Source organism: Artemia sp. Qi Xiang Cuo, chromosome 17, assembly GCF_049724085.1.
Source record: "Artemia sp. Qi Xiang Cuo chromosome 17, ASM4972408v1, whole genome shotgun sequence".
Taxonomy (NCBI): Eukaryota; Metazoa; Arthropoda; class Branchiopoda; order Anostraca; family Artemiidae; genus Artemia; species Artemia sp. Qi Xiang Cuo.
In genome coordinates this window covers 46,803,104-46,818,470 of record NC_142810.1, presented here as the reverse complement: position 1 = coordinate 46,818,470, position 15,367 = coordinate 46,803,104, and the positions used below count along the sequence as shown (strand labels likewise).

At 34.9% G+C, this 15,367-nt stretch overlaps 1 protein-coding gene across 1 annotated transcript in view; it reads right to left on the bottom strand.

The window, feature by feature from the left end:
• Nucleotides 1-15,367, bottom strand: part of LOC148942264 (uncharacterized) — a 109,508-nt gene that overhangs the window by 14,970 nt on the left and 79,171 nt on the right. The window contains exons 9-10 of the mRNA XM_089103408.1: nucleotides 13,120-13,303; nucleotides 7,385-7,534 (exon numbers count right to left, since the gene is read on the bottom strand). Coding sequence (XP_088959534.1) covers nucleotides 7,385-7,534; nucleotides 13,120-13,303 — 334 coding nt within the window. The remainder of the gene's footprint in view (nucleotides 1-7,384; nucleotides 7,535-13,119; nucleotides 13,304-15,367) is intronic.

Below are 15,367 nucleotides of genomic sequence, written 5' to 3'. Positions count from 1 at the left end.
AGACGCCATTTTTTCAAGGTTTGCTGCCTATTTTTTAAAATTACCATAAATCTCTTTTCGCAGCAACTTTTACCATTATGATTAATCGAGATAATAGTTACCATTTAGGAATCAGCTACAAACGGCAATTTTTTCTCATTATATAGTTTTTCTAAACCATTTTAATTTTTTGGTTACTATGGGCTGTGGTTAGTTCTTTACTAGGTTCAAGCTACCGCTGTAGCCATGATGAATGCTAGAATGGCAATAATTTCATTCTTATCGTATAAACTTTATCTACTGTGAATTTAAAGTCGAATTGAGACATGCCTTCTTAGAACAAAATTCTCAACTTTTACAAATCTTAAAAAATAGTAAATAAATAAAAAACTAAGCGAATTCAAGACTATATTTGAGTTATGTAAAAAAAATTCTTACGTATAGGCTGTTAAACACAGGAAACTATTCATAGGAGAGCGTTTGACTCCAACAACGCCCCATCCTACTTTTTCCCTGATAGACCAAAAACCAATAAGAAGTGCGAGATTTCTATTTTTAATACATAGCACTTTTTGTTGTGAATTAAAACGTTTTAAAAAACCTCATTCTCCTCCTCTGATGATAGATTTTTGAGAGTGCCAATATTTCTTTTAAGCTAGTGGGCTACTATATTGCATTTTAAGCTCTTTTAGCATCCCGAGATTTATTCAAAATTGCTAACTCTTCTGAATTTTATAAATGTGAACTTTTTTGACAAAAAATTACGTTTTTCCAAACCTCTGTCCCCTTTCTCCTGTTCTAACGCAACTTTTTTGTGAGCTTCAATATTATTTTTAAGTTATAGGCAGCGCAACGGCACTGCCTTGGTAAAGAGAGAAGTGGGGTCTATGTACATTAGTTTTTTTCACCTAGGCACTTCTTAAGGGATGAGTGGCAGAAACTTCGGAGAGGGAGGAGGGTAACTCATTTGATTGAAACTTAACAGTTCTAGTGTCCTTTTTAAGAGCCAAAAGTGATTGAAGGGCAAGGAGGGCCCCATGCCCCTTATTTCCCCTACAACATTCGATGGAAATTTTAGAATAACTGCTTAAAAAATATAAATGTTTTTGCTTTTATAACTTTAATAAATCAAATAATATTAACATTTTGATTACTAAATATTAGTATATATATATTAAACTGACAATGCACATTCATTTGTATTTTTTTCAGTACAGTGCAAATTATGTTCTGTCCTTGGGAAGGCATAGGGTTTTTGAACCATTCTCATGTTTATTTCTGCTTGGGTTGAGTTTGACTCGGTTATTTATTGTAATTTCTGTTCGTTTTGAGTATCATTTACTTATCGATGCTAATTTGTGGCAGTAGTACTCTTGTTGGATTATTTGATTTTATTTTTTCTCATTTTTGGCATAATGTAGTTCTTTAATTTTCTTTGAAAAACTTATTTTGTGGAAAATTTTTTTAATTAATTTCTGTTCGTTTTATATTGGCATGGTCTTTTCAGGGAAAAAGAAAATAATTCTTTAAATCTTTTAGTTTTTTTTTTAAAACTTTATAGTTTGACCTGCTATTTATATGCTGGAGAAAAATTTTCAGCAATTTTTAACAACATACACCCTTTTAAAAATCTGGACACAACTAGTAGTGTTTAATTTAGTTTCATACATCCTCTAGTTTGCCCGAAATAGAAAACTTGATACTATTCGCAAAAAAAAAATCATTTACTCTCTTTTTGTAGCTTGGATACACATACGCTATTTGGATTTGGTTAATTTTTAAGAGCAGAAGTAGCCCCGAAAGTTTGAACATAATACCCTCAGTCGTTCTTGGGATACTGCTGAGATGCCTTATTGGGAATTAGCATTAACACAGTGCATTTTAATTTAATCACAAGGCAACATTTAGTTTTTAAACATAATGGGCAAATGGGAGCGTGGGAGGTGGACTAATTGCCGTCCAATCACTTTTGACTATTGAAAAGGGCATTAGCCCTTTCTATTTTCAATCGAATAAGCCCTTTTCGAAGTTCCTAAGACAATTCCTTCGATACGAACTGCCCTGGTCTTAAAAAAAAAGCAAAAAATAATACATTGTACCCACATCGATCTTTACTATAAAAAAATGTCAAGCCTTCCAATCACTTTCGACTATTGGTTTCCAATTGAATGAGCCCTTTTTGAGTTTCTACAACAACGCTTTCTATAAACATCTTATATGGCCCCTGGGCATAAATTACAACCCTTGCCCTCAGAGCTGTTAAGGGGTTGTCATCGTCAAAGACCTGATTTCCAGACCTTTCATCTACGTTAAACAAAATCTCAAAATTTTGATTGGACGTGTTTGGGGAAATGATGGCATGAGAGGGGCGTTAGTTGCCCTCCAATAACTTCCAACTATTAAAAAGGGCACTAGCCCTTTCAATTTCCAATCGAATGAGTCCTTTTTGAAGTTTCTACTACATCGTGTTCTATAAAAACCTTATGTGCCCCAGGGCATAACTTACAACCCTTAACCTTAGGGCTGTGAGGGGGTTGTCATCCTCAAAGACATAATTTCCGGACTTTTCAATTACGTTGAACAAAATGGCCATCTCAAAATTTTGATTGGATGTCTTTTGAGATATGGGGGGTATCAGGGAGGGGTTACTTACCCACCAATCACTTCCAACTATCAGAAAGGGTATAAGCTGTTTCAATTTTTAGAAAAATTATTTCTGTTTGAATTTTCTACGATAACGCTTTCTGTAAAAAAAAAACCTTTTTGAAGTGTCATCCTCAAAAACATAATTTCCAGAATTTTTAACTACGTCGAACAAAATGGCTATATCAAAATTTTAATTGAATGTGTTTGGGGAAACGGAGGATGTGAGAGAGGTTTTAGTTATACTCAAATCACTTTCGACTATTAAAAAGGTCACAAGCCCTTCTAATATCCAATCGAATGAGCCCTTTTGAAGTTTCTACGACATCACTATATATAAAAACCTTATATGCCCCCAGAGCATAACTTACAAGCCTTGCCCCGAGGAATCGGAAGGGTTTATCATCCCCAAAGACCTAATTTATAAAACTTTTAACTACGTTGAACAAAATGGCTATAAAAAAATTTTGATCGGATGTGTTTGGGGAAAAAATCGGCGTGAGAGGGGGGTTAGTTACCCTCAAATCAATTTCGACTATTACAAAGGGCACTAGCCCTTTGAATTTCCAATCGAATGAACCCTTTTTCAAGGTTCTACGACAAAGCTTTCAACAAAATCTTATATGCCCCCAGGGCATAACTTACAACCCTTACCCTGAGGGCTGTGGGGGGAGTGTCATCCTCTTAGATATAATTTCCGGACCTTTCAACTACTTTGAACGGACTGGCTATCTCAAAATTTTGATTGGATGTGTTTGGATAAATGATGGGCGTGGAAAGGGTGTTAGTTGCCTTCCAATCACTTTTGCCTATTAAAAAGGGCACTAGCCATTTCAATTTCCCATCAAATGAGCCCTTTTTGAAGTTCCTACGACAACGCTTTCTATAAAAAAACCTTATATGCCCCTAGGGCAAAACTTACAACCCTTGCCCTGAGGGCTGAGGGGGGGGGGGCGGGGGTGTTATCCTCAAAGACCTAGTTTTTGATAATGTGCACAGCGTTGAACACACAACCCATTTTAAAATGTTGATCAGATATGTTCGGAAAGTTAGTGAGCGCAGGAAGGGCGTTAGTTACCCACTAATCACTTTTATCCAATAAAAAGGGCTTTAGTTCTTTGACCTTCTAATTAAAAGAGCCCTTTCTCAAGTTTCTGTGACAAAACTTTCAATTAAAACCTTATATGCCCCCAGGGCAAGACTTACAACCCTTGCCCTGAGGGCTGTGGGCGAGTGTCCTCTTAGAAAACATATTTTCTATCTGGAAATCAGCGGCATTTAACAAAAAGGTCGTATCAAAATTTTTTTTGGATGTGTTTGGGACCACGGTGGGCGTAGAAACGGTGGTAGTTGCCTCCCGACCTTTGTTATTTACTAAAAAATCGCTTAGTCCCTCCCACTTCACACTAAATAAGCTCTTTTCAAAGTTTCTGCATTCGCACTTTCCGTACGAATTTCCCTGATCTAAGACCAAGAAACCAAAAACTAAACAATACATTGCGCCAACATCGTTCTTTACTTAGGCAGCGCTATTGCGTTGCCCATGATAAGGCTAAGCGTATTAAGATGACAATTTTAGGGAGTGTTGAGGGGGAAATTAACAAAATCAAAACACACTATGTGCATGCATGTTGTCAAAGGGCGCATGAGAGATATCTTAGGATGTTTACAGTATTAAGTTGAAACTGGCAGGGTACGTTGAGGGGGAAATTAAACTAACCAAAAGGTACAATGCGGATAATACTAATACTGCTTCTTCTATTGCTACTATTGCTACTGCTACTTCAACTACTAAGGCTAAGGGTATTTTAAATTGCACAGAATGTTGAGGGGATGTTGAACTAAATCTAAACAAACCAGGTTGTCAAAAGGACGTATCAGCAGTATCTCAAGAACGGCTTGTGGTATTAAGTTAAAATTTTCAGGTCATGATGAGAGGGATTTTCAACTGACCAAAAGGCAGTATGCACATACCACACTAATACTACTGCTACTGCTGTTACAATTATTACTGCTACATTTTAAGACCACTCTGACTATATATGACGTATGAAAAACAAGAAAAAAAAAAGATAATTTATTAGCCAAGATATTGATAGTCTTAGCAATTTTCTCTGTTGTTCTCTCATCAAAAATACGAATTAAATTCATAAATTACTATGTTGAACGCCATAGTATCAATCCAGACGCATAATAATTATATAATATTTATTATATAAATATATAACTATATAAACTATAAATAAACTATATAATAAATATATAGTTATTAGTAATAACTATATAGTCTTAATTGTATCCCTAAAAGACTTAAAGAATACCTGTGGTTTCTTCGTAAATCAAGCTAGAAACATGTTTTACGCCAACACGGCGAGCGAGTCTTGTGATAGCTGGCTATGTGATCCCCTGGATGTTGTCACAAAGAACTCTTCCAAGCCCCACTTTTTGTTTTTCTCTTCCTTTCATATCCTATGCAACCCCCAACTGTTGTTAAGTTGTAATCAGTCACAAAATTGAAGCCCTTTTAATAAGACTGTACTCCCTGGGAAGGTGTAAAAAGAGTCTTTGAATAAATTGAGATGAAGGAGAAGCGTGCGTAACTGTATTGGCTTCAGGCGGCTTGGTGCTGCAGTGAGTAGCATTTTTTTTTTTTTTTTTTTTTTTTTTTTTTTTTTTTTTTTTTTTTTTTTACAGGTAGTTGGATATTTTAATGTCTTAGGTTTTAGCTTGACTTTGTGATATTTCGAATGAACATATAATTTTGTATGCCAATGGCTGTGATTTTTAAAGGTTCAGTGCCTTACATTTTATTATGACAAGAACTGCCTCTGATCAACATAACCGTGTAAGGCGTTTAATAATAAAATCTTTTGTCGTTAGTAGTTAATTTATAGCAAGAGAATCCTTCGCCAAAAATAGTTCCTCATTCAAAAGTTTCACACTTCGTATAAATTTCCCCTCTAACAAGTGTTTTCTTTTTTACGTTTTGTACACGACGAACATATTTTTATTTTATTTGTATGTCACAACATAAAAAAAGCATTCGGCTTATCCTTGTTGGAATCTAGTAAATGACAAACCAAACGAATTCAGGCAGCGGAATCACTCGAATATGACATCATACTCGAATATGACATCATACCACAGAAAAGCAGTTTTCAAAAGATACATGTGTTATATCATGTCTTGTCAATAGGTACATGTGTTATGCCATCTTGTATATAAAGATATACCTATTGAACAAAGAATGTATTACGGTATATGTTTAAGATTGTGTTTTGTTAGTAACAAAAGGTACTAGAAGCAGTTTTCTCTGATTTTCCAGTGCCCCACTTGCAGTATAGAAGGAAAAGAAGAAGAAAAAGAGAACGCATCAGTGCTACCTAGGCAAAAGTGATTTTTCTCGTTGTTCAAGCCAGGGATTCTTGTACAGGGATTACAGGAATGTACAGGAAACCCTGTACAGAGATTCCAGCACAGGGGTTACAGGAAACCCTGTACAGAGATTCCTGCACAGGGATTACAGGAATGTACAGGAAACCCTGTACATGGATTCCTGCACAACAGATTCCTAAACAGGGATTACAGGAATGTACAGGAAACCCTGTACAGGGATTCCTGCACAGGGATTACAGGAATCCCTGTACAAGGATTCCTGCACAGGGATTACAGGAATGTACAGGAAACCCTGTACAGGGATTCCTGCACAGGGATTCCAGGAATGTACAGGAAACCCTGTATAGGGATTCCTGCACAGGGATTACATGAATGTACAGGAAACCCTGTACAGGGATTCCTGCACAGGGATTACAGGAAACCCTGTACATGGATTCCTACACAGGGATTACAGGAATGTACAGGAAAACTTGTAAATGAATTCCTGCACAGGGATTACAGGAATATACAGGAAACTCTTGTCAGAGATTCCTGCACAGGGTTTTAGACAAGAGGCCATTCCAATGGTGTTTTTATTGTTTTGATCCGACGCCATTTATGTGGGGTTTAAGGCTGTTTTCTGAACTTACCATAAATTTGTTTTCGGAATTATAGTTTACAACTAAGACTACTCGGGATAATAGTTTTCATTCCTGAATTAGCTATGAATGGCAACATTTTACCACTAGCCAGTTTTTTTAAAACGTATTTTTTGATTTCGTTAATGGGCTGTGGTTCGTCCTTTACTAGTTTGCAGCTAGCGCTGCAACAATAAAACTTTCCAATCACAAGCACAAAATCACATTTATTCACAAATCTTGACGAACAATTTTGGGTAACAGCGAAAGGATTTACAGGCAATATTTATAATTTTGACAAAAACTTAAATAACATACAATAAATACCTTGTGTCGGCGCCGTGGAACAAGCCGAGACTTGGAGATTGCAAGTTCTCTGGTTCAATCCCGGATGGCACAAGGAATTTCTGTCGTAATTCCTTCGATTAAACAATTTTTTTCTTATTTCTCACACTGGACAGATTTTCTAATAGTAAGGATTAAGCATTATCGCTGTCCCCTTTCACATACAAGCTAGTCCAAGTAATCTTTATTTTCGCAGTCAAACCTTGGTACTAGAATTTTCTAATTTTGGTGAATCAGAACGTCATGAAATAATAAACGTATAGTAAATAGATGGCATAGTAAGGTAAAAAAAAAACACTGAAAGGTGAAAAAAAATAAGACGGAAAATAATAAACTGACATTTGGCATCTATTTACTAATGTGCCACTGTCTTTACACTGTTTTTCCTTTTGCAATTAACCTACCTTGATCAACTTGGTCCAGATTACTCAAACTATAGATATCTGAGAATCGATGCTGCTTTTCCTTCCTCCTTGTCGGTGCTTCCCCCCCAACAACCGTAAACTCGTAATCTGGCGAACTTCGTTCGTTCCCCTCTTCGTCGTATTCCCAGTCTAGAATAGGAAAAATTCTTATTCATTTAACATATCAAATAGAATATCAAATGAAATGAACGTCAAGACATTCGTTAATAGAAAATTAATAATACTAGTCAATTCCAGTTTAATTTTAACATTAATTATATTATTATTAAGCAATATTAATGCATAAATTCTCAAATTCTAAGCTTACCCTAGCCGAGGGGATAGCATGCTAGACTTGAAATTCTTAATCCGTGAATAGAGGCGTTCGAGAATTGGCCTTATAAGATTAGCCAGATCAGACCCCGCTCTAAATGGGTACCAGGACAAATCTGGAGAAGGCGAGAAGGAAGGGTCCGCCAAAGCAAAGGATGGTTAGCCCCCAGCCCGCCATTGCACTTCCTGACCGAAGGGTCGTGAAACGGAGACCAGCACCGCTAAAGTCCAATGCCATTTTCTGTACCTTTTATCTTCAATGAAGGTAATGTAAGGTTGAAGGTTCTAAACATCCTCGTCCTATTCCCAGTCTAGAAAAGGAGAAAGTAAAACTCCTATTAAATTACATTAAAATTATTCATTCCTGTAACGCGATTTAAATGATAAAAATATTTAGAAAATTTCAAAAAAATATTTAGAGAATTTCCAAAAAATATTCATGAAAATCAAATATTAATATTAATACACAAAAATTCAAACAATATATTTTTGTGAAATGTAAGATAGCTTAAGTTATATACAATCTCCAACAATACCATCGTCATAATAGCTTAGAAAAAGGAAAACTAAGAGTATGGAGTGATGCTAAGAGTACTGTTAATTAGGTGTTATCAATAAGTGGAAGTAAGTGGAAACTCGTCCTTGTGTTGCATAAAAATGACCAAAAACATCTAGCGTTCGGCGTTTCTTGGCATTTTTTTTTGTAAAAAAAAAATTTTTTTGTTTAAAGAAGGGAAAAAAAATAGCTTAACCAGTATAATTCGAAAATTAGTTTAATCAGTATAATTGGCAAAATTTGTTTAATCAGTATAATTGGAAAAAAGTAGTGTAGCAATAAATGTTTCATCTTGGTTTTGAAAAAGATACATTTGCTATTTGTTAACGCTAGATGATGTTGATGGTTTTTTTTGCAACACCAGGGCCAATTTGAATCTTTTAAGTTATATTCCTTTTCGTATGGGAGGAGAAATAAATTATAATATAACAATAAAAAAATCAACCATAATTTGTGATTTTAATCCTAAAGTTTATTTCTACGATGACAATTTTTAGTGGCTTTATTTTTATTTTTTTTTTTTTTTTATTTCCTCTTGTTTTATACGGTGGAAAGGTAGCCTGGTCTTTCCGAAGTATTTAAAAAACTTTCCTATTTATAATCATTTAGACTTTATATTTAACATTGAATTAACACACTTAATTTAATTCTTAATTTGAAGCAAAAAAAAAGGGTGCATTACAGCATGAACTAAGATCAAATAAAACTTTGATTATAGGATGGTTTGTTTTTACGTTTAACTTTTCCTAATTTTTTTTTTCTTTTCACTTAATTCAATCCGTCGAATGATGTTTTACCTCATTTTCGTTTCCATTTTTACTATCAAACAACGTGAGATGTTAAAAGCTGTAAAATCCCCCCCCCCCTGGTATACGACGAAAGAGTTAATTCTATTTTTTTTCACTATAGCTTTGTATCATTAACAAATCATAGTCAGCGCAATAGCGCTGACTAAGTAAACAGCGAAGTAGGCACAATATATTATTTTTTTTTTACCAAGGCACTTCGTCTGGAACGAGTTGTCGCATAAACCTCGGAAGGGGCTCATTTGATTGGGAATTGAAAGTTCCAGTGCTCTTTTTAAGAGTCAAAAGTGACTGGAAGGCAACCCCCCTCCCCCCCCCCCCCATTTTCCCCCAAAGGTATCCAAATCAAAATTTTGAGATAGGTATCTTGTTCAGCATAGTTGAAAAAAATAATTCAAAACTGCCTCTGGGAATGACAAGCCCTAGGGACAAAGGCTTCAAGTTATACAATTCGCCCATCGTTTACAAATAGTATTTACTATCAGAAAAGAGGGGAGGGGTATGTTTGACCTTTGGTGTCTAAAAATTTCAAGGTCATTCAGATGAAGCTTTCAGAGAATGCTGAGGATAGTGTTACGATGTTGAGTTCGAACTTTCGGGGAAAATGAAGGAAATGACCAATTGACCAAGAGGCTATATTTGTGCGCTAACACTACTACTACTACTACTACTGTAACAACTGCTTCTATTGTGACTACTACTAACGCTGAGGATATCAAGATGGAAACTTCAAGAAATGTTGAGGGGGAAGCTGAATTAAAATCAAAACACATTATCTGAATATTGGTTGTCAAAAGGGGTGGATGTGGGTTATAAAAAGGGTGTTTCTCAGGAATGGCTTATGGTATTAAGTTGGAAATTTCAGGGAAATATATATTTATATATAAGGGATATGATGAATTGACCAAAAAAGCAATATTTGCACGGTACAACTAAAACCACTACTAATACTACTAGTACTAAAATTACTACTTATTGTGACTACTACTAAGGCATGGGTATTAACGTGAAAATTTCAGGAAATGTGCATGAAGATTGTCAAAAGACATCGGTAATATCTTAGGAACAGAATAAAGGATTCAGTTGCAACTTCCGGGGCATGATGAGAGTCGATGCAATATGTCATACTCACCAAAATGCAATATGTGTATACTACTACTACTAATAATTGAATACTGAAGGAGAAGTTGAACTGAATAAAAAAGCACTGTGTGCATGCAGGTTGTCAAAAAGGCGCATCAGCAATATCTTAGGAACGGCTTGGAGTATGAAGTCTCAACTTACAGAGCTTGTTGTGAAGGATGTAGAACTAACCAAAAGGCAATATTTTCATACTACTACTACTACTACTGCTACTAAGGCTACGGGCATTAAGGTGAAAATTTCAGGGAATGTTGAGAAAATATTAGCCTAAATTAAAACACACTATGTGCATGCAGGTTGTCAAACAGGCGCATCAGCAATATCTTAGGAACGGCTTGGAGTATGAAGTCTCAACTTACAGAGCTTGTTGTGAAGGATGTAGAACTAACCAAAAGGCAATATTTTCATACTACTACTACTACTACTGCTACTAAGGCTACGGGCATTAAGGTGAAAATTTCAGGGAATGTTGAGAAAATATTGGCCTAAATTAAAACACACTATGTGCATGCAGGTTGTCAAAAGGACGTATCAGCAATGCCCCAAGAAATGTTTACAGTATTAAATCGAAACTTTCAGAGTGTGTTGAGCAGAAGGTCGAAAAAACAACAAAATGTGCTATGTAAATACTGCTACTAGTGCTACTACTACTACTACAACAACTATTGTTACTACTAAGCTAAGGGCATTAAAATGAAGCTAAATAATTCATGAGACCACACTGGCTAATCATGATAAAACATAAAATCGCGAAGAAATGAAGAAAACGAGGACAATAAACCTTCCTTTCTTCATGATTTTATGTTTTATTAAGATGAAGCTTCCTTTCTTCATGATTTTATGTTTTATTAAGATGAAGCTTCCAGGGAATCTTTAGGGGGATGTTGAGCTAAATAAATAAAAAATAAAAAACATTCTGAGCATGAAGATTGCCGAAAGGTGAACCAGCAATATCTCAGGAACGGCTTGGATTATCAAGTTGAAACTTCCAGGGAATATTAAGATGGATTTTGAACTAACCAAAAGGCACTGTGCATGCTGCTACTACTACGATTCCTGCAACTAGTGAGGATAATGGTATTAAGTTGAAATTTTCAGGGCTACTACTATTTCTTCTTCTACTCTTACTATTGAACTAAATTGGGTGTGAGTGCATTCGTCTTGTCAAAATGGCAAAGATACAATGTCTTAGAAATAGAAAAGGGTATTAGGTTTTATTTTTCAGCGAAGGTTGAGGTGTAAAACTAAATCAAAAGATACAATATGTGTCCATATTTTCAAAAGGGCGTAATTTGTTGAAAAATTCTGTCCAATATATAAATAGTAAGCCAAAACCTGGATTCTTATAAAATAAAACTTAAAACATTCCAAATGACCCTTTCTTTAACAATGTAAAGGACCATGTCAATTTAAAATAAGCAGAAATCAACCTTTTAAAACTTTTTCCATATAAGAAGTTTTCAAAGAAAAGTAGAGGTACATCAAGCCAAAGATGAGCAGAAATAAAGTCTAATAATTTTTCAAGCGCAAAAGTACATTTTACAACATATATTTTAAGTGAATTCTCTTTTTTAACCTTAACAGATCCAATATTATTAAACTTTCAGGAATAAACATAAGAATATATACTAAACTGTCAATCGACAATCATTTTCTTTCAGTAATCTTGGTTATGGTGACAAACAGCTCGAAAAACAGATTGTTTGTAGTATAGTGCAAATTATGTTTTTGTCTTTACAAGACACAGGGAGCGTCAGCCTCCCTGTCACTCCTCTTAATTTCTCCTCGTTTTGAGTTTGGATTAGATTAATTATTTTAATTTTTGTTCGTTTTTGGTTTCGTTTATTGATGGTGATTTATAGTTGTTTTACGCTTAATATTATTCCACTTAATTTCTCCTCATCTTTGGTAAAGTGTTGCTCTTTCCTTTTCTTTGAAAAAAGTTTTTTGTGCAAAAGGCTTTTTAAATTAATAACATTAAACATGGCGCGGGCTTGCTACTTGCCCCGTAAAAAAGGACCCAGCAACGGAAACATCGAGTCGAAACCCTCTGCGCCGGCAATGGCTCTGACAGATCTTTTTCCTTTATACTTGTTGGTACGAAAGAGCATGAAAAACAATCGTATATAAATAAACTATATAAATATTTATAATATAAATAAAGATTAAAGTTGATTTTTAATTCAGTCCAGCTCTTAGCATATAAAACTTAATTTTCATTTCGATAAAACATTGGTGTATCCAAAAAGCGGAACCCCTTCCCCCTCTAGACGTGGGTGCAGCTTTGAGCTATGTTTGTATTTATCTCATTTACTATAAAATAGTTTTTTAATTTCCTTAATTTAATTAAAAAATTAATTAAATTAAAATAAAAAAAAACTGAATTATCTAATTACCTTGATTCAGCTAAATGTCCAGATAACATGGTGAAAAATGGTGATTCATAAGTATAGTGATTTATCAAATTTAATCTAATTTGTTAGACAATGCTTAATCTTATTTGTAAAAGCCAATTTTGTCAAACAAAATTTAAAAATAGAACTACATACATTTACAATGCTTTGTTTCTCATTTTTACAGCCCCCTCTCCCGGATAATTTTATAAAATCGGTTTATGTTCATGAACCAGTGTGAATCATTGTATTCATAATACTAAAGAGCCATCTAGAACGTGTAAGCTTAGAAGGTGGCAGTTTAATTAAAGACAGGCAGTTTGCTATTACTACAATACCTAGTCTCTCTTTTTTTTACAGACCCCCCCCCCCCAAAAAAAGAAAAAATATCTTCAGAAATTAATTAATGTTTATGAACCAGTGTGAATTAATATACGGAAGAGCTAGCTACAATATGCAAGCCGAAAAGATGGCAGTTTAGTTCAAAGAAATGGAAACACCAACCGGCCAACTGGGCGAGTTGCTTCAATTGCTCCTCCTTATTTTGTAATTGAATCCATTGGCGTCTTGGACTTTCAGGGTCTGAGTCCCCAATGATTTCCAATGTTTTACAATTATTCTCTACTGGAGGGTAGGAATATATCTTCTGACGGTTAAGTCGCCTGAAGGAAACACTCTTTTTTCGATCCTAAAAAAAAGGAATTATGATCAATTTAAAACAAAAAAGAAGTATCAAAAATCTAACAATCCCGTTTCCAAAAAAGCTAAGATCTTTTTTAATAATTCACTCATTTTATGATATTATTTCATTCTACTAATCAAAAACTTTTATTTATGTTTATATCAGTGGTTTCCAAACTTTATTTGTTGAAAAATTTTAATCCTCGTTGAACTGTTTAATCTGAGGGAGTCATTTTTGAGGGAGTCAAAAATTGACTCCCTCAAAATAAATTTTATTTTACCTGAAAAATGTTTGATCATATGGTGCTTCCATTCCAATTCACAAAATAATACAAACTGGGAAATTTTTAGTACTACGAAATTTATTTAGACAATACCTTACAAACAGAAGAAAACAAGCAACAATTTTATATTGTTTTCTTTTAATAAGATGAATGTACTTGCCATTAATTAGCACGGTGGCCGGCGTTTACCCCCCCCCCCCTAGAAAATACCCCCCTGGTACCCACCCCCTCCCCGCGGAAAATACAGCCCGGCAAATACCCCCCCCCCCCCCCGTAGAAAATAAGGCTTTCCAAATTTGAGAATTACATTTTAGTTTTATTTTTTTTAATTTCCGTAGGGGGAAGGAGTTTTGTTACTTGTGTATTATGGGTTCAAATATTACGCTAAAGATCAAATTTTGTTCGAATCACAAATCCATGAATCACAAAGCCTGTTTAATTAGATTAGATAGCTCTTTTGAAAGTACTAACAAAAAATTTAGCGTAAAGAGCGAGGTATTGACTAGGGGGCGAACCCCCTCATATACGTAATCATTTCCGTTCGTTTTAAGTTTTAATGTTACTCTTTACTTTCAGTTGAAAAACTTTTTTTTTATTTAATTTCTGATGGTTTTTAAAATAATGCTGGGAAATCCGGCGCCTCCTTCATAGAAATGTCCCATCCCCCAAGGAAAGATCCTCCCAGGTAACCCCCTCCTCCGACCCCCCCCCCCCCACACCAGAAAAAATCCCTCCTGAAAACATCTGTATACTTCCCAATAATCAATACTATAAACAATGGGCAAAGTTCATAACTTGCAGCCCTTCCCCTGGGAACTGTGGGGGATTAAGTCATCCTTAAAGACATATTATAAATTTTCGACTATGCTGAACAAAATGGCTATCTCAAAATCTTGATTGGGTGACTTCGGGAAAAAATTAGCGTGGGAGGAACCAAGTTGCCCTTCAATTTCTTTGGTTACTTAGAAAGGGCACTAGAACTTTTAATTCCCGTTCAAATGAGCCCTCTCGCTATATTCTTGGACTACTGGATCGATATGATCCCCCCTGGGGAAAAAAAGCAAAAAAAAAAAACGAACGAATAAACACGCATCCGTGATCTTTCTTCTGGCAAAAAAATACAAAATTCCGCATTTTTGCAGATAGGAGCTTGAAACAAATACAGTAGGGTTTTCTGTTGCACTTATTCATGTGGTTTGATTTTCATTAAGATTCCATCACTTTTAGGTGGTTTTTTTCTTTTTTTCGAAAATAAGGCAAATATTTTCAGGCTCGTAACTTTTGATGGGTAAGACTAAACTTGATGAAGCTTAAATATTTGAAATCAGCATAAAGATTCTTTTGATGTATCTACTGGTATCAGAATTCTTTTTTTTAGAGTTTCGGTTACTATTGAGTCGGGTCACTCCTTACTTGCAGTTCGTTACCACGAACTCTTTGATCGCTGATCAACGTTTATGTTATTTATGCCTTTCATTTATGTTGTTTTACTGTGTTCATGGCCGTATATTTGACTTTAAAATACACTTATTTGTCTATCTATCTAATATGCAGAAAAATTATACCAAATACATTTTGCATCCAGACCCGCTATGCTTACCCCCCCCCCCGTAATGTGCAAATCTATAGCACAAATTTATTTCTAAAGTAACGAAGAAACTAACAAAAAAAAAAAAAAAAAAAAAAAAAAAAAAAAAAAGGTGCGTTCTCGAATTTTACACAGCGTAAACTTGAGTGAGCGGCGCATAATACACAAGTACCAAAATTTCTTCCCCCTACGGATATTG